The sequence below is a fragment of the Marmota flaviventris genome, chromosome X, assembly GCF_047511675.1.
Source record: "Marmota flaviventris isolate mMarFla1 chromosome X, mMarFla1.hap1, whole genome shotgun sequence".
In the NCBI taxonomy this organism is placed as follows: Eukaryota; Metazoa; Chordata; class Mammalia; order Rodentia; family Sciuridae; genus Marmota; species Marmota flaviventris.
In genome coordinates, this window is record NC_092518.1 from 31,291,276 (window position 1) to 31,311,248 (window position 19,973).

The window sequence follows — 19,973 nt, forward strand, 5'->3', positions numbered from 1 at the left end:
TATAGTATCAACAGCTTGATCTGTGAAAAGAAAAAAAATGGTAAATTGAACTTGATCAAAATTAAAAAATTTTTTCTTTACAAAATATACTGCCTAGGGGCCAGATTTGTGGCTCTGTGGTAAAGCGCTTGCCTAGCATGCGTGAGGCACTGGGTTTGATCCCTGGTGCCACATAAAAATAAACAAATAAATAAAAGTATTGTGTCTATCTACAACTAAAAAAAATATTTATAAAAAACTTAAAAAAATATATACTGTCTGACCAGGGTGAGGGAGAAGGGAAGAGAAAGGGGGAATACTGGGGAATAATATTTGCCGAATTATATTGTTATATTATGTGCATGTACAAATATGTAACAATAAATCCTTACTTTATATACAACTATAATGCACCAATAAAAATAAGGAAAAAAGACACTGTCTGGAGAATAAAATACAAGCTACAGACTGGGAAAAAAGTATTTTCATGTCATATATACAATAAAGATCTTGTATCAAGAATATATATGTATGTGACTATATATACACAATAAGAAATAAATTAATTTTAAAAGGTGGACAATAGGTTTTAACAGAAATTTCACCAAAGAAGACGTGGATGACAAATAATCACATGAAAAGATGTTCAAAATTATTAACCTTTATAGAAATGCAAATTAAAACCATAATTTGCATTGCATATTTGAAAAATAGTGACAATACCAAGTGCTGGAAGGATCTCTCATGCTTTACTTCTGGGACTGCAAAATGGTGTAGTCATTTTGGAGAACAATGTGACAGTGTTTTCAAAAGTTAAGCATATAACTACAATAAGATCCAGTCTTTCTACTCTTAGATATTTACCCTAGGTAAATCAAACGTATGTTCTCACAAAAACATTTACAGAAATGTTTATAGCAGATCTATTTACTATAAGCTCCCCAACCAAGAAGCACCCAAGTGTCCTTTATGGGGAATGGATAAATAAACTGTGATATGTTCTCACAATTGGGTACTGTTCAACAATAAAAGGAAAAAACTAGTGATACATGCAACAAGGATAAATTTTGAAGACATTATGCTGAGTGAAAGAAGCCAATCTGAAAAGATTATGTATGATTCAATTTATGTTACATTCTGAAAAAGGCAAAGCTGTAAGGGAGAGAAAAATCATCAGTATACAAGGGGTTAGAGGAGAGGGTGTGATTACTTATGGATTTAAAGGCAGGTTTTCTGGGGCTGAGGTTGTGGCTCAGTGGTAGAGCACTTGCCTAGCAGGCATGAGGCACTGGGTTCGATTCTCAGCACCATGTACAAATAAATAAAATAAAGATCCATCAGCAACTAAAAAAAAATAATAATAAAGGCAGGTTTTCTGGTGTGATGGAACTTGTTTCTATTTATATATAAGGAAATTGACTTGACTTGCTTAAGGTTATTCAACCAATAAGCAATAGGTTCTGAACTAGACATGATTTTTTCCATGTTGTTATATAAGAAATAAACCTTCAAAACCTAATCCAAATTGTGTATTAGTAGGCATTTGGCAACAAGTAACTAAACCCCATTTCAGAGTGATTTCAAGAACAAGGACATTAATTATTTCACATAACAAGGTGTTAAATGGTAGTGAAGGTAATTATGTTGGTTGATTTTAAAATTTAATAATGTCATAAATGACTGAATTTTTTCCTTTTTCCATTCTGCCAATCACAGTTTCATTCTAAGGCTACTCCCTCTCATGTCCATAGGATGGACACTGGGCTCAGACAAGGATACAAGGTTTTTTGTTCATATCTGTTGAGAGCCACAGCCGAAGGGGCCCCAGCAAACTTCCAGCTGCCAGCTGATGATTGGCTCATAGCGGCCCAGCAAACTTCTAGCTGCCAACTGATTGGCTCCTCTGCGGTGATGCTTGTTGGGCTGTTTCCCCGCCCTTTCAGACCAGGGAGCTGCTCATTGGGGGACTTTTTTTGGCTCTGCCCAGGCGACCCAGCCAATCGGCCTCAAGAGCAGGAGGAGTGGGGGAGGTTGAGAGGCTTGTGGGAAGCCAGTGGTGGCAGTTGGGCTCTGAGGGTTTTCCTGAGGAGCTGTGTGGTGCTGTGTGCGTGTTCTAAAAATAAAGTTCGTTTCTTTTGACAAGTGGCTCCTGAATTGTGCCCAGCCAGACTGCGCACATATCCAGTAGAAAATACAACATCTGCAACAATTTCACAGAACTTGGAAGACAACTAAAGGGTATATTGCCTGCAAATGCTGTGGTTTCTTTAGGAGTCTAGACAATTGGCTATAAATATTATTTATGTAATTAGTCAAACTCAGAAATAAACTAGAGCTTCTCACTATAGTAACAACCATATTCCTTTTTTGTATAGAGCTCAAATTTGCAATATATGTTTTTTGTAATAGCTATACCATGCTGTTAGACACTTTACCTCGTGTTTGGTAAGCATGCTAAGGTTTCCCAAGCACTGTCTAAGTCATTTTATAAAAACTTTTGTTGGATAGATAAGGATTCTGAGGATCTCAAGTGACTCAATCAAGTTCACCATCAGTGACTGAGTCAGAGGTCACATTTGATCTTCAAACATCATTCTCTTCATTCTTTCTTTTACATTACATTGATTCCCTGTCTAGTGCTTGGATTTTACTAGGGATGTAACTGGAGGGACATCATGTTAAGCAAAATAAGCCAAACATTGAAAGACAAGTATCATGTTTTCTGTCAATGAGGAAACTAAACAAACAAGAAGATGATCTAAATATAGGAGAGGGACTATGAGGGACTGGGAAGGGGGTTGTGGGGAAAAGGAAGGATAGACACAATAAAGCAGAATATATGCATGTATGGAAATATCCCATTAACTTAAACAATTAATATGGTTAATTATAATAATAAAAAGGAGTGTCAGGTATTTCAGGGAAGACTGAATGCCAAGGAGATACAAACAGGACACAGACACTCATGGTTTTATATTTTCCATGGTGTTCTTGGTGGTAGCAGGACTTCATTTAAATAGTTAATGGTTGGGGTGGACCCTTTGTTCCATCTGTGAATCATTGGTTGTTACCCTATATACTCTATTTGTTCAGTCTCCTGTGTCTACTCAAAGCTTCCTTCATTTGCTATAAAATCCTTTTAGATCCTTCCAATTTTGAAAATTCTCCAATTCTTGCAATTCATTGAAGATCAGGACCACCTCCTTCAGAAAACCTAGCTAATCCCTATCCTCTGATGGTGGAAGCTGATTGAGGGTCAAGCCAAGCTGGGGGATCTCATGTGGCCTGAAGAAGGGAGTAGGTAACAAACCCCTCTCCCTTGGTTAGGATGTATGGAGTCAAAGGACAGAGACAAAAGTTGTATCCCAGAGTCATTCCAAATGATGAACTCCAGATGGGAAGGGACTCATCACTCATGACTATATTCCTCAGAGCCCACCCAGCACAGAAAAAACAATATGAATGAATGGAAGACAGAATAAACAAAGGGAACAAGTTAGGAAGTCAAACTAGGCAGTTGAAGCTGGATTACAGAAATCACGGAGGGGTCAACAAGAGCCCTTGGATGAATTCTGAGGGTGGACATCAAAGCCAATAAGGTAAATAGGCTCCAGAGATGGCTAAGTCAGTGAGAGAGCCTTTTCAGATTCAGTGAAATTGCCTTTAATCTCAACTCACTTCAAGTGCAGCTACTAACTTCTATGGGCAGCATCCCTCAGTCCCCTCCAGCTTTGAGCTCCTACTTCCTTAGAATTAAGATTTGTGTGTTATTTCAGCATCTCAGAAGTGGTACCCACGTTCTCTAGCTCAGAACACAGAAGACAAGAATGACTTCTCCCTGAGAATTGCTCATGCAAGTTGTTTGTGTGGTTAGCACAATTTGCTGACGATAACAAGGTGATGATATGCCCTCTTTCCGTGCAAACATCCAATTTCCCTCCCTTGTATTACATGAGCAATTTGACTTTTCTGAAACCTGTCCAACAACTGGCCTTGTTTTGCCTCTTTAAAGATGCTTTACTGTCTTTTCAAACAAAGCAGCCATCTATTCTACTTGGCACATTTACTTTCTAATGTCTCATCTCTGTGCCTTTACAGTTGCTTCTTCCTGGAATATTCTTTTCCAGAATAGAATATTTGGCAAAGGTTCAGAAATTTGTCTTTCTCTTTATCTCACATCATTCTCCATGAGTAGAAGGGAATAGTGTCAAGATTTATTCCCCTGCTAACATCAATTATGGCATCACAACTATCCTTGTCCCTGAAGTGGCCATATTTGGTTTTAAAATCACACTCATTTTTGTATTGTTCAGACTTCTAGAAAGTGCTTTCCTAGGTTGGGTAAGTCATATAAATTGGCCAGAAGAGGTGGCACCCACCCCTTTCCCTTCTTCCTAGCCTTCCACCCTTCCTATCTTGGAACATTCCCCCTTCCCTGTGATGCAAGACAAATTTATCTGGACCGCTCCTGTGGGATTGTATTATGGATGTTTATTTACAAATATTATCATCTTTATTGAAATGTAAACTTTGCAAAGGTCAGATCATTTCCTTTTCCGAAATTCTAGTCTAGCCCACTGTCTAAGACACAATACACTTTGGAAACATCTGATTTATATCTATGGATAAATGAATGAATGTGAAGTTGTGGATGGTCCCTTGGTGATCTGGAGAGACTGCTGGTGGGGAGGGAGGACAATATAATATTCCCTCCTCACTTCTATTGATGGTCAGATGCTGCTAGAACTAATAAGCAGTTATTTATTTATTGAAAACCTACTATGTGCAAGGAACAAGGGAAGCTCCAAGACAGATCTTTTTATCATACCTCTTTCCTATCTCTAGATTCCCTCCCCCCCCACACACACACCCCTTCGAAGCCACTTCTTTCTGTTTGCTTTTGTGGAAAGCCTGGGACAGAGAGGTAGGAAAGTGGAAATACTCAGGGCTGTCACATCTACATCTGGGGTTCTGCACTGCCAGTTCACATTTTCTGAATGAGTTATTTCTATGTACCTTCACAGCAGCCAGCACCACAGTGCCTTGCATACATTATATGCTCAATGGGTACTTGTCAACTGATTTTATACAAGCATCTGACAGTATAAATACATTATGAAAAATGAGGAGGCTGGGCACTAAAAGAGTCAGGATTTTTTTTTTTTTTCAAAAAATACACAGCAGTGGAATTAGGCTTAAAGTTCAAATGCTCTTGCACCCTGCCCTGTTGTATCTCTAACCAGAACAAACGGATAAGGTGGTTGAAGGGTGATTCAACCTTTGCCCTCTCTCTGCAATTGAAAGCATTCACAGCTTTGAGGTGGCTCCCACTGGCTGACTTGCTGTGGAGTTGTCAAGAGCATAGAGTTATTCTTTACACATCAAAAGAAGATGCTGTTTAATTTGAGGATCCTGTTCAACAACGCATCTCTTAGAAATGGTCACAATTTTGTGGTACGAAATTTTCGGTAAGTGACAGAGATTTGGGTCTGATTTAGGAACCATAGTGATAAATGAAATTGCATTCTGCAGAGGAGTGCAGTTGCAAAAGATCTCTTTCTGCAGAGTGTAACAGCATGGTCTAGCTTATGTGAGACAGCTGTCTCTAATTCCAGTGAAGCTTTCATTTCTCAGGCTTTCTGTAATCAGATTTCATTGTGCACCGGGTTGGGAGAAGCTACCGGCAGCAGGTATAACAGACTAAATATTCTTGACATCTTCCATTTGTGTACATTTTAAACAAGCAACTGGCTGAAGGAAATGAGAGGAACTAATTTACGCAGGGCCTTCAACTTGTATTTGGGTTTTCTGGAAAATAATATATCACTCTAGGGTGTTGGGACTAATCAGTTCCTTTTAAAAACAGACTACAAATAGCAACCCGGAAAATATTTACAAAGCTACAGTAAAGGACCCTTGTATGTAATGAGGATAACTGTTTTTTTGTTGTTTATAAAATCCAAATTTGAAATTCATCTCTGAAATTGTTGGTGGCATGTGCAAAGGAGGTTGCCTACAATGAATTCATGATAAAAGCTTACATCCTGCTTGCAGCCATTGAGCATGTGGTTGAAGGTGACATGGAGGGTGGCAGTGGGGAAGAGGGAAGAGAGAGCAGGAAAATGTGTTAGCTGGGTAAGCAAGGCCATGAAGTACAGACACGAGTGCCAGGAAGCTTCTAGAGTATAATTGCCTGTTGACAATCAGAATTTCCTCAGAGCCTCTTTACTCTCTAAACCAACCTCAAAAGAACCTCTCTGACTTCCTAAAGGAAGAAGGTTCTGGTGTGAAGTTTTCTCCTACTATTAGGAAGTGGACCTAATCTGACAGTGGCCCTGGGCCTCACTTCTCTGGATCATCTGACAGCTCTAGGTTCTCTGTACTCTGCTGTTAGCTCTCCTTCTCCTCCCCCTCCCCCTCCCCTCCCCCTCCCCCTCCCCCTCCTCCTCCACCTCTCCTCAGCCTTATTTTTCTTTTTGGTACTGGGGATTGAACCCAGGGGCACTTTGCTACTTAGCTACACCCCCAGCCCCTTCTAATTGTTTAATTTTGAGAAAGGTCTCTCTAAGTTGCTTAGGGTCTTGCTACATTTCTGAGGCTGACCTTGACTTGGCATCCTCCTGCCCCATCCTCCCAAACTGCTGGGATTACAGGCATCTGCTACTAGCCTGGCTAGCACCACTTCTTTGGTGAATGTAAGGCTCTTGGAAGTCAAAATGGCATAGTGACTGATGATGTAAATTAAGCCCATAGTATTAGACTTAGTTGAGACTTCATAGCTATGAAATAATGCCTTCTCTTATTTTATAGAGAAGATCAATGAAACCCACAGAGATTATGGGGTTTACCAACTAATGATAGAGTTAGGCCATATAATCCGAGAATCTGGAGAAAAACTCGGATTTAAGAGCCTAAAGAACTAAGTTCTGGGGCTGGAACTAACTAGCTATATGACCTTAAATAAGTCATTAAACTAATCTGTAATGTTGCTTCCCCTACAAAATGGGAAAAGGATAATACTTGGCTCTGCCTACATTACAAGGTAGTTCAATCATTAAGCCTACAAACATTAATTGAGCACCATTTCATGCCATGCCCTATGCAAGATGTTGGATATATAGTAGTAAATAAGGTAATAAGTTATTTCATGCCAGGGCTGGGATTGTAGCTCCGTGGTAGAGCGCCTGCCTTGCATGTGTGAGGCATTGGGTTTGATTCTCAACACCACACAAAAATAAATAAACAAAATAAAGTAATTGTGTCCATCTACAACTAAAAGAATACATTAAAAAAGATACTTCATTCCAGCCACATGAAGTCACAATCTAGTGATAATCAATGAGACAGTGTGTGAGACCTATAAAGTAACAGATCAATGTCCATTGTTCCTTTATTATCTTATTCCAGTGAGTTATATCAGATAAAAATGTGATGGAATTTTATTCCATATTTTTTAAAAAAATTTTAAACAATGTTGAGTTGTTGATGAACCTTTATTTATTTTATTTATTTTTATGTGGTGCTGAGGATCGAACCCAGTGCCTCACACATGTTAGGGAAGTGCTCTACCACTGAGCTACAACCCCAGCCCTTATTCCATAGTTTTTAACAAAGAAAAAAAATCATTGAGATGAAAATACTCTAATGAATGGATAACCAAAACTTGATACTTGTACTCTTCTTGGAAAATTACAGTTGTTTGATTTTTTTAAACTATCCTTGCAGATTAAATTTGGCAGGTAGAACTTCTTCCAAATAACTGGGCCTTTTTTGGATATGCACTAATATTCTCTTCTCTATATCCAATTAGCTAGACTACATTTCTGAAAATCCTGGCTAGCTGTCTTTCACAGTGAAGGAGACAAGGGCAAAATATGGCTAAAGCAAGCCAAATCTATACTTGCTGTTTGAAAATAAGAAAGCCTCAAGCCACCTAGGTTGTGAGAAATCCAATAGTGTGTCTCTATTGAAAAAATAAGTTATCCTTGAAATGGTTTCAATACGGTGTTCTCATGTGGCACAGGTATTTTTCTTTCCTACTATTTTGTTTAGCCATACTACCTGCCAGCTAGATGAATTCAGAATTGCTGATCTTTAATAAGACCTACAACCTTTCATAAAAAAAAAAAAAAAAACTCCCCTCAATGAAGAGAAAAGCTCCTGGGCAACTTTGTGTTATATTTCTATTTTGATTTTCAGCCTTCCACCAAGATTTGGGTTCTTTGTGTTTTTTTCCCATCTCTTGGAGAAAGTGGAAGATCCTTGTTATGCAACATACCATGTGAGTTTACCACTAGAGAGTAATGGGAAATAGGTGGTTAGGGTTTGGCAGTGCCACAAAAAAAGGAATTGCACAGTTTTGAAGTGAGGAGCCATTTTGCCATGGACAAGATAAAATAACAGCTGAATTGAGGCTGAAACCATCTACACAGGCCCCTGGATCAATCATTTTTAGTCAATTAATTTTTCTTTTTTACAAAATCAATAAGATCAGACACCAAGACTGCTGAAAACATCCAATCCACAGGCTTTCCATCTCACAAACAAGGCTCTGGAGCCTGGCTGTGTTTGGATAATAGTGTCCTATGATTTGTTGCCTATTAGGGAAACCACTTAGAGCTTTTAAAGAAACCACTAAAAATCTCTTTCTTTATCAGAGAAGACCAATTTGTAAGCGCAGTTCAATTTCATCTCACAAATAGAAATTTCTTCAAAGAATATTGAGCTAAGCCACCAATTCTGTAGAGGTTATGGATTGGAGCTGGAGGTGACTGGTTTTCAGCTATTTCATTCCAGACCTCTATAAGGACTCACATAACTCATTATGTTCCCTTCATCCCACACACATGCCCATCTGTACACACATGGACACACAGATGAAGCAATTACAGACCTTCCATGCTCTTGTATAGAGGAGAGAAAACAGTGCTCTTTGATTATTCACATTTTATGTCAAAACTAAAATGAATGCCTTTTGAAAAAAAACATGCATCTTAACCTGACTTCAGAAAACCATGTAAGACATGATACTAGGACCAGAATAGAGACATGATGTTTCCTTTGGCCAACAGCCGAATTGTTTCCTAGTTTGTTGTTTTTAGCAATTTAACTAAGAAAAGAAGCCATGTATTTTTAAGCAGGTTCAGGTTTCCAGCCCTTTCATAATAAATCTACCTAAAGTAAGCCCTCATCTGATCTTCAAGTCTCAGAGAATTTCCACAAACTTAGAATATTAACAATTGAAGATATTTTAGAAACACCCTTTCACTCAGTTATTAATAATAATTTACACTTCAGATGGACATACTCTTTCCATGAGTAGGGAAGATTTCAAGTGAATTCTGCTTAAAAATGATTATAGCTGCTAAAAATAAAATTAATAATTTTAGAAAACATTTGTATCTTTTTATATATACATATATCCACGGAATCATTTCAAAAGTATTGTGAAAATAAAGTTGCTTTCCCTTGCTTACTTTCTAATATACCTTTTTGAGAATGAGAGAAAGGGATGAGATTAAAGAGAACTGAGAATTGAGAAATATTGTGTTTATAAACATCATGAGTATTGTGGAAGACAAAGACATGGAGAAGCACTAATTTAGTTCATTTTCTCAGTTTTTTCAAATGGGCAATTGAGACCAGAGATGGCTGATGACTTTCCCAAGGTCATAGTTTATTCCTGCAACTGGGCCGTAGTAGGTCATACTCAACTATTTAAAGCCACAGTTCTTTTCAATATGCTAACTTTGGTCCCTCCAAATTGATCAGGTTGGCCAGTCTACCCTTGCCCCTCCTTTTTTAGGTATGACCGGAATAACTCAAAAAAGTAAAAAAAAAAAAAACAAGAAAATATGCCTTAACTCTTGCATTAATGAAAGGTTAAGAAAATATCAATTTCAGCCTTCAGGCCTTTTGGCCCTCACTTATGACTCCAGAAGCTAAAGTCTTTATCTCAGATTCTCAGGGGAGTTCAGAATATCATTTGACATTGAAGTTTTTTCTATTCTGGCAAAGTCAGTTTCTGACTGACCATATTTTACTCAAATCAAGCACTTTCTTTTCCAACAAAATACAGTTATACCAGAGAACCCCTCCAAGTCTCTCCCATCCCCCAATTTACCAGATTTGGAAAATGCAGACTGTAGCAATGAAAGGCTTCATTTTGCCAGTAGAAAATTCTCTTCCATTTTCTAACTAGGAAGATATTTGGGTAAAGTTAATTCAAGAATCTATTATTACCTTGGCTTAGCTTCTTAGCATTCAGTGGTTTGAGGTTAAGAAATTTCTGTAGTTACTTTTTCAAGGGGTAAAATTAATATAAAGAATGAGTCGTGCCTTTTTTTCCAAAGGCTCTGGCTCTAACCAGGCTGCAAATGACATTTTAAAAAATCTTTATTTTATTTTGTATTTTGATTGACACATAATATTAGTACACATTTATGAGGTACAATGTGATATTTTGATTCATATATATATCGGATAGTGATCAACTCAGGGTAATTAGCATATCCATCACTTTGACAGTTTTGATGGAAAATCTGTAAGTGGCTCCCATTGTTTTCCCAAAAGTTGTCTCCTCCTTATTATATGTGAGCTAAAGAATGATAATGTGCTGTAGGTCTGGTTTAGCAAGGCAATTGCTTATTTCTTTCTGGCTTACTTCTTATACACTCTGATATAAGAAGACCAAGTCTTTGATGGAAGGATAACAGTGATTTGGGCCTTGGTTCTGAAGTTTGTGAGCCAGAGCAGGCTGTCTCTAATTGAGCCATGGAGTCTCTTTAGGAACTTAATGACCTTATGCCAGCAACTGTGACTAATTCAAGTGTGCATTTATCATCAGAAAGCAAGAAAATTCTTGATACAGACCAGATAAAAAGAAGCCTGTATTAGAGGCATTTCTATGTGCTCCAATTGTAGAGCTCTAATTCTCTAATTTTTATTAACTTTGCAAAGGGGAGTGGCAGCTTCATTTTGGAGCCAGAGGGAGGTCTTTGAGGAGATAATAAACAGGATAGGAATTTAAAGTTGGACCATTGTGTTTGCTTTCCTTCCAGTGATAAATTTTCCTGGTTAGTTCTTGATAGCTCTGAAAAACAACTCTTTCCCAAGCTAACATTTCCTGCCCCACCTCTTGGATAGAATGGAGGGAGGTGGTGACTACTCTAATGACTTTTCAACCATATAAACAGCATGGCCCCCTTCATCAGTAGAGCTACAGTTTTTTAAAAAGTTTTCTAGTTAATCACTCAAGTCCTCACATACTGGTGTGACAAAATGTACAGTATCCATCTCTCTACCATTTTTGTTCCCAAGAACCCTGAGGATTTATTCTATCCAAAAGGGGTTTGTCCATCACTATCACTGTACTTCACATTCAACCCTCACCATGCTGTGGGCAAACACTGGTCCTACTTGGTCTTCTCACCAGTTTTTCAGGTTTGGGCACTTTATTCAAAGAAATGTTCTTAAGATACAAGGTTATAATGCTCTTGTTTCATGAATATATGTCCAACCCTTGTTCCCAGTAGGACAACTACTATATCAGACTAGTTGGGCTCTAGAGCCTTTCAGCTTTAGCAACACTCTAGGCCACAATCAATTGTCCTCCATGACTCTCTTATGGGTACCAGGAATTGAACCCAGGAGTTCTCAACCACTGAGCCACACACCCCAGCCATTTTTATTTTTTTTCTTTTGAGACAGGGTCTTGCTAAATTGCTTAGGGCCTTGCTAAATTGCTTGAGGCTGACTTTGAACTTGAGATCCTCCTACCTCAGCCTCCCCAGCCACTGGGATTATAGGTGTATGCCACTGTACCTGGCCCTCCATGACTCTTAAACCTGTGTTTAGCCTGGTTGACAGCCTATACTTACTCTTGCTCAACTTGTTTTGAAGGTTCTTGGTGTCTTTTCTTGGATCAGAATTTCGTTAGGACATTGAAAATCCATCATGGTAAATCTCTCTAAATTCATTCCCAGAAATCTACTGAATTTGGTGGTTCCAGAGACCTACTATCATTTTTTCATTCATTTACTTGAATTATTTATTGAGTGCCTACTCTATCTCAAGTACTGTAATAAATACTGGGTATATATTAGTGAATAAAACAGGCAAAGTCCCTGACATCATGGATCATATAATCCAATAAGAAGTTTAAAAGTAAGCAACAGACAGACATATGAATATATATTAAAAACCATGACAAATGTTATGAACAAATTGAAGGTAAAATTAAGAACACTTAGCACTATTAGGGAAGGAATATCATAGGAGATGGTATTTAAACTCCTAGCCCAAAGTCAGCCTTGGAGCTGAGGAGAGAGTGTTCTAGACAGAAGAAATGACATATCAAAGTGTCCTGTGTTGAGAAAGCATTTGGAGTAAAGGCCGCTTTTCTCTTTCATGATTCTAATATGCATGAATTTTAACCACCACAGTTTAGTTAATAGCACTAGTATCCCAAAAATACAGTTTAAATTTTTTTCCATTTTTTATTTGCTTTTTTCTTTTTTAAAAATTGATTTTAAAAATGACAGCAGAATGCATTACAATTCTTATTACACATATATACCACAATTTTTCATATCTCTGCATATAAAGTATGTTGACACCCAATTCATGTCTTCATACATGTACTTTGGATAATGATGCCCATCACATTCCACCATTCTTGCTAGTCCCCTGCCCCCTACATTTCCCTCCCACCCCTCTTCCCTATCTAGAATTCATCTATTCCTCTCATGCTCCCCCTCCCTACCCCAGTATGAGTCAGCCTCCTTATTTCAGAGAAAACGTTCGGCATTTGTTTTGGGGGGATTGGCTAACTTCACTTAGCATTATCTTCTCCAATGCCATCTATTTACCTGCAAATGCCATGATTTTATTCTCTTTTATTGTTGAATAAAATTTCATTGTGTATATATGCCACATTTTTTAAAAAAATCCATAATGCTGCATCTAATAGAAGAAAAAAAAAGGCCCTAATCTTCATCATGTGGGATTAGGCCCCAACTTCCTTAATAAGACTCCTATAGCACAAGAATTAAAACCAAGAATCAATAAATTGGATGGAATCAAACTAAAAAGTTTCTTCTCAGCAAAAGAAACAATCTTTGAGGTGAAGAGAGAGCCTACATCCTGGGAGCAAACTTTTACCCCTCACACATCAGATAGAGCATTAATCATTAGTGTATATAAAGAACTCAAAAAACTAAGCACCAAAAACACAAATAACCCAATCAATAAATGGGTCAAGGACCTGAACAGACACTTCTCAGAAGAGGATATACAATCAACCAACAAATATATGAAAAAATGCTCAGCATCTCTAGCAATTAGAGAAATGCAAATCAAAACCACTCTAAGATATCATCTCACTCCAGTCAGAATGGCAGCCATTATGAAGACAAACAACAATAAGTGTTGGAGAGGATGTGGGGAAAAGGTACACTCATACATTGCTGGTGGGACTGCAAATTGGTGCAGCCAATATGGAAAGCAGTATGGAGATTCCTTGGAAATCTGGGAATAGAATCACCATTTGACCCAGGTATCCTCTCCTCGGTCTATACCCAAAGGACTTAAAAACAGTATTACATGGACATAGCCACATCAATGTTTATAGCAGCAAAATTCACAATAGCTAAACTGCGGAGCCAACCTAGATGCCCTACAGTTCAAATTTTCATTACCATAAATTGTCAGTAATTGTATAAAGTGAAATCTATATTGCTATCTCTTCAGTCCACAGATCAGTATGCAAATTACAGATATGCATCATGATCAGTGACCAATCACATCTTTTCTTTCAAGTCTGTTGGTAATTGGTCATTGCCCATCTGTTACTCAGTTCACATACAGACAGCAAAGAGTGTAGTTGTGCAGCCTCTTTTTCTCCTAGTGATAAACCCATGGATGTTTTATGGAAATGGATAATCAAAAGAGGGAATTGCCAGCTGAGAAGAAAGTTCAATAGAGAAATAAAATGTGATAGCACTGCAAGTTAAATTTGAATTGAATGTAGATAGAATTATGGAAGAAAAAGCTAATTGAGACATTGTCAACACTGCTCTGTTTGAGAAGCACTAGATACACAGCCAGAGGAATTTAGTAAAGGCAAGGCTATTGATGTAAATGCTGAAAATGGTTGTGATGAAAAGGATAGAGATGTCCCAGAGGATGTTATTCTTTGTGGATTAATAAGAATAAAGAGATTTTTTTCTGCTGCTTCTTCTTCAAAAAAGATGTCTTAGAGGAAGTGACAAAACACTTGACATTAAAGTAATTCTAAGAGATGTTATTAAACACTGAAAGTGCAAAGGATATAATGTTGGAAGTTAGTTCAAACTGGGAATGGAATATGATAATTCACCAAAGCACAGAAAAGATGCTTGCTCTATATGGTAAGTTATATGATTAGGAGGCAAGCACTTTGCAAACTACCTCTGACAAGAGATTTTTTGCAAAAAAATAAACTACTATAATTCTCAGTGTTTCTTTTAAAATTGTGGTGTAGCAAATATACATCAGTTTTACTTTTTATCACTTCCCTACACATTTGAATGGGCCATAAAAGAGTTTTCTATGCTTTAACAAAAATTTTTAAAGTCATGGAATGAAGCTAGGCACAGTAGTACAGGCATATAATCCCAGAGACTCAGGAGGCTGAGCAAAAGAATTGCAAGTTCAAGGCCAGCCTCAGCAACTTAGTGAGGCCTGTCTCAAAATAAAAAAATACAAAGGGCTGGCGTGGTAAAGAGCCTCTGAGATCAATACCCAGTATCAAAAAAAAGTCATAGAATGATCATGATTTTCCCCACTATTAAGGTTGCTTTGCACAGTTTAAGATTTAATGGTTATTTATAGTCTCACACTACTATGCAAAGCCAAGACAGCCTACCTGTGTTTTTAAGCAAGCTTTGGAAGACATTATGCTTAGTGAAATGAGCCATCACAAAGACAAATATTCCATGATTTCATTTATATGATGTGTCTAAAATAGTCAAACTCATAGAATCAGGTGATACAATAGTGGTTGTCAGGATCTGGGGAGTGATAGGTATAGGGAGTGTTCAACGGATATATAAGGTTGCAGTTATGCAAAATGAGAAAATTCTAAAGATCTGTTGTACAACTTAGTGTCTATAGTTAGCAATATGGTATTGTACGCTACAAAATTTGTTAGAATACCAGACTTCATGTTAAATGTTCCTACTGAAAAACAAACAAACAAAACCAAAAAAGGACACAAGGAAGCTTTGGTGGAGTGAGCTTATCTGTTACCTGTTTATTGCTGGTGCAATCTCAGGGCAACAAGAGTGAGAGGAACATCATCCGAAGCCATTATCATGGAAGAGAGATTCTTCTGATCACATATACACCCAGGAGAAGTATTTAAAATACAATTTCTGTTCTAAATAAATTTGAATATCAAATTTGGCAAAAGTGAAAGATTCAATCAGGATGTTTGTTCTTTCTGCCTTTGTACTTATATGCCTTCTGTCAGTGGACACAGAAATGGTTCCATCTCAAATATAATCCCAACAGCAGAATATAAATCTGAACCCTAAACACAAGCTTAACCCCACCTCCAACCCAGAAACTTCTCAAAGTGTGTAAGAAGAAATATAAAAAAGCCACAGAGATTTTATATCTCCTTCAATCTGTCTTTTATTTTCTATCAGGGAAAGGGTAATAAGAACTGGAAGTTGGATATTCTGAAATGGTAAATTTGGTTCTCCCTTTTTCTGTATCCTTTCATGAAAAGTGGGGAGAAAAGTTTAGATCCTTGAAATTTTACCTTTTCCTTTTTATTTCTACTTGGATTTCTCTGAGGCTCAATAAGAACAACATAATTTTAAAATCTATGATATTATTTTAAATGAAACTTGGAATCCTGTGATAATTGAGAAGGAAGGTTTATGACAAAATCCTACAGAAGATGAGAGTGGCAGAGAATATTGAATTCCTTATATTCAGTTTTCATGAGCTCCAAAGTAACTAGAAGTCTGAGCTTGAGTTCTAGGGAAAAACTAAGGCCTTGAAATTAGAACCGTAGTTGTTTTTCCTGTTGTTGGTGAGGTGAGTTCTACAGCTATGGTGATGCTCCCCAAATTCCTGAAACATAGAAGTAGGGTTTTCCAGAAAAGTATTTAAAATAATGTTTAAGGAAGTCTTAAGCCATGGAATAGAAACTTGTTTATGTAAAAAAAAAGAGTCCAGAGAGTATATCTTCTACAATTATATGTTGCTTTGATCTTATTTCACAATTAAAAAAAAATTTTCAAAACTGCCCTAAATGTGAATTATTAAAGATTAAGCTACTGTGCCTCCATTCCAGGCCAGATATGTAAAATAGGTTTTACAGATCCTTCAAAGCCTCCAGTTGACCTTGAAAATGCATGAATATCTGTCAATGGGTCTACTTCTCAACAGGGTCAGTATTGCTATATTACAAGTGTTGCCTAATATTATCACTAATTAATATTATCAGAGCCAAATATATAACTTAAAATCTCACATAAATTCAAATTTCCTACCAAAATGCCATGCTTCCAAAGCTGTTAAAGTACTATGATTGAGATATTATGTACACTTAAATATGCTTTTTGCTAGGGTTCCAGTAGAAGGAAGCAAATGAAGGCCTGTTATAAAAACTTCTTTAGCCATCAGAATGTTTTTGTATACATACAAACTAGTTTTTAAAATATTTTGCTCTTCTTAGTCTCAATATTTTTGTTTAGGTTTTGCTACATGGATTATCTATTAGTATAATAGCATATATATTATAAATAAGTAAGCATAAACTATGAACACATGCTCATAATTTTTTAAAATGCAAGGGTATGTAGTTCAGAAATTAAGGACATTATTCATTATGACCTTAGTTATTATGTAATGTATGCATGTACTTGAACATCACATCATACCCATAAATATATACAATTATTATTTTTCAAATAAAATGAAACAAAACTTTTTTTTAAAAAAAGAAAAGAAAATCATTAAAAACAAAACAAAGAGAGGGGATAAAAGGAGGATTTTTAGAAAGTGTTACCTTTGTGTATGATGTGCCCTCCCATCGAGTGGGTACTCTTTCTTCAGTTTAAGCATAGGGATAGTGGTTCCAATGGGACTAATATCCTCACTAGGAGAGTTTGGGGGCCCTGCAAACAGATGTCAGGACTATGACTGAGAAACTAAAGTAAGAAGTACTGGCTAATTAGCTGTTCTGATGACAAAACAAGAGAGGTGTCTATTCTGAGATGGACCTGACTCTTGTCAGAGCAATGAGTATGGAAGATATGGAAGACTTCACATGAACTAATATGGTGTAGCAAAGAAACCTACCATCATATTGTTTCAGATTAGGACCAAGAGATCTCCTGGAGAAGTGGAAAAATCTTTGAAACAAAAAGGTTGGTGTATCTCTTCAATGACAGAGGAAATGTAATAATGTAATTGTTCACATCAAGAACTGGTGTGAGAGATTCCTGGTGGTGATGGAACTCTCCAAAGGACCCCCAAAAGCAACCTGCAAGACAGAATCAGCCTCAAACCCCTAAACCAACACTAAATAGCCAGAACGTAAGCTTAGAACAGAATTGGACTTTCTATTGGCTCTTAACTTCTCACCTTCCCTTGGCTTCACTTGGAGAAATGGATGGCAAGGACACAGAGGAAACAGCTCATAGCCCTTCTTCCCCCATAGAGAAGGCCTGCTTGTATCAAGCATGAGTTAGAAGATAAAGGTGTCAACTTGCAGTAAAGTTCTTAAGCATTTTTAAAAAATCATTGCTGTTATTATATTATTACTTGTTATTTTACTGTTATTAACTCTTTGGGTTAATATAACAAGCTTATTGTTTCTGAAAGTTACAAGAAAAGCTACAGGGTCCATTGTATTTTCATTCAGAAACAAAAAACAAAACTCAGAGCCAAAAGAACAAGTCTTCAAGAACACATTCGAAAAGGAGTTGTAGAGGGAATGTGAAATGGTATCTACAGTGCATTACAAATTCTGCTTATACAGTCTAATGATTTTAATAATAATAGCTAAAATGTATAAAATGCATATTATATGCCAGACACTATCTGTTTTATATGTATTAAATGATTTCATCTTTGCAATAACCCTGTAAGATTATTATACTCATTTTGTCAGTGAGAACTTTAGGTACAGAGAGAAGTTAAGAAACTTGCCAGAAATTGCATGACTAGTAAGGGTCAAAGTTACTTGTATGGGCTATTTCAAGTGAATCATGTTTTGGTTTGGATTTGAGGTGTCCCCAAAAAGCTTATGTGTAAGACAATGCAAGAAGGTCCAAAAGAGAAATGATTGTGTTATAAGAGTCTTAACTCAAATCAGTGAATTAATACCTGATGGGATTAACTGAGTGGTAACTGAAGGTAGGTAGGGTATGGCTGGAGGAGGTGAGCATTGGGGGTGTGCTTTTGGGGCATATATTTTGTATCTGGAGAGTGGAGTCTCTCTACTTTCTGATCATCATGTGAGCTGCTTCCCTCTGCCACACTCTTCTGCCATGATGTTCTGCCTCGCCTTGAGCCCCGAGGAATAGAGCTGGCTATCTATGGACTGAGACATCTGAAATCATGAGCCCCCAAATAAACTTTCCTCCCCTAAAATTGTCCTTGTCAGGTCCTTTAGTCACAGCAGCAAAAAAAGCTGACTAAAACAAATCAGAATCCAATTTCTTTCCTCAAATTCTTCTTTTCTTTCAACCATTCAAAGTACTTTTCTTTCAACCATCCAAAGTACTGGATATCTAAAATGTAAATCATGGCCATATCAGTTTCAAAACACTAACACTTTGTAGGCACACACCAGACTACAATGAATGTTGTCATATTTTGTTTGAAGAATAAAAAAACAGACCACTGTACAACATGTTTTTTTTTTCTTAAATCAATGTTTCTCTTCTTTTTCTTCTTTTATAGGTGTGGACAACCACTACAAAATGAAGTACGGCTAAAGGGTCGTGACCTTCTGACTCTAAAGGACTTTACAGGAGAAGAAATCAAGTACATGCTGTGGCTATCAGCAGATCTGAAATTCAGAATAAAACAGAAAGGAGAAGTATGTAACATTTGCTTTTTACATTCCATTAATGTAATTAGCCTTTTCAAAGGCAATCTTCCCAAAGAAAGAGGGAAAATAAAATACATTAAAATTCCTTAACAGTAGCTAAGTAATGAAACCTCACAGTCAAGGTAATTGATTATCACTGAGTGTATAGGCATATAAAAAGCATAAAAATCAGTTATTCTATGACAAGTCATTGCAATTCTTTCATGTGGAATGCTGAAATTCATTATTAACTGGATCAGAACCTAAGGAACCATTTGTCTGGAAAGATTTTATTTTTACACCTTTTTTCTGTGTATTTTCTATCAAGTTAAAAATAAGGATGGTTTATTTTTTTCTGGCAATAAATTCCAGTTCTAGATGCATATTAGATGTAAGATCATTAGGATAATATTTTAAAATTCTCAACAATGTGATGATGTTTAAAAGGCACTAGATTAGCAAAGAAACAATTAAATGGTAGCCAAGTAGGGAAAGAGATGGGATATGGTGCTTAGCTATAAGCATTATTCTGCATTTTGAGCAATTTATGTTTGAAACACAGTTAATTAATGCAGTAGCTTCATTTAGGCTGCTTAATTGTGAAAGCATTTTTGTATTCCAAGCTTGTTCAAAAGCTTTCTAAAGAGCTTGTTTCAGGTTGATAAAGTTCGACACAACCTTGATTTTCTTATCTAGTTGGCTAGCTCTCCAAGCTTCAATGTACAAACAGGGGCAGGAGTGACTCCAGTGCTGTGGGTTGGTGTTCCTATGGAACCCTTGAAATGAAGAGAAAAGGTGTCCCTAGATCCCAGGCCTTTGTTCTTCACAGTCTGTACATGAGGAAGGTTAGCTGGCAGAAATCTCTTTGTTTTAGAACTTATCCTATCAGGAAATCCATCAA

The 19,973-nt window shown here is 37.0% G+C and overlaps 1 protein-coding gene across 1 annotated transcript in view; it reads left to right on the plus strand.

Moving 5' to 3' along the window:
• The first annotated feature begins 5,370 nt into the window (after positions 1-5,370).
• The window catches only part of Otc (ornithine transcarbamylase), a 57,402-nt gene continuing 42,799 nt past the window's right edge, over positions 5,371-19,973 (plus strand). The window contains exons 1-2 of the mRNA XM_027927433.3: positions 5,371-5,447; positions 18,943-19,081. Coding sequence (XP_027783234.2) covers positions 5,371-5,447; positions 18,943-19,081 — 216 coding nt within the window. The remainder of the gene's footprint in view (positions 5,448-18,942; positions 19,082-19,973) is intronic.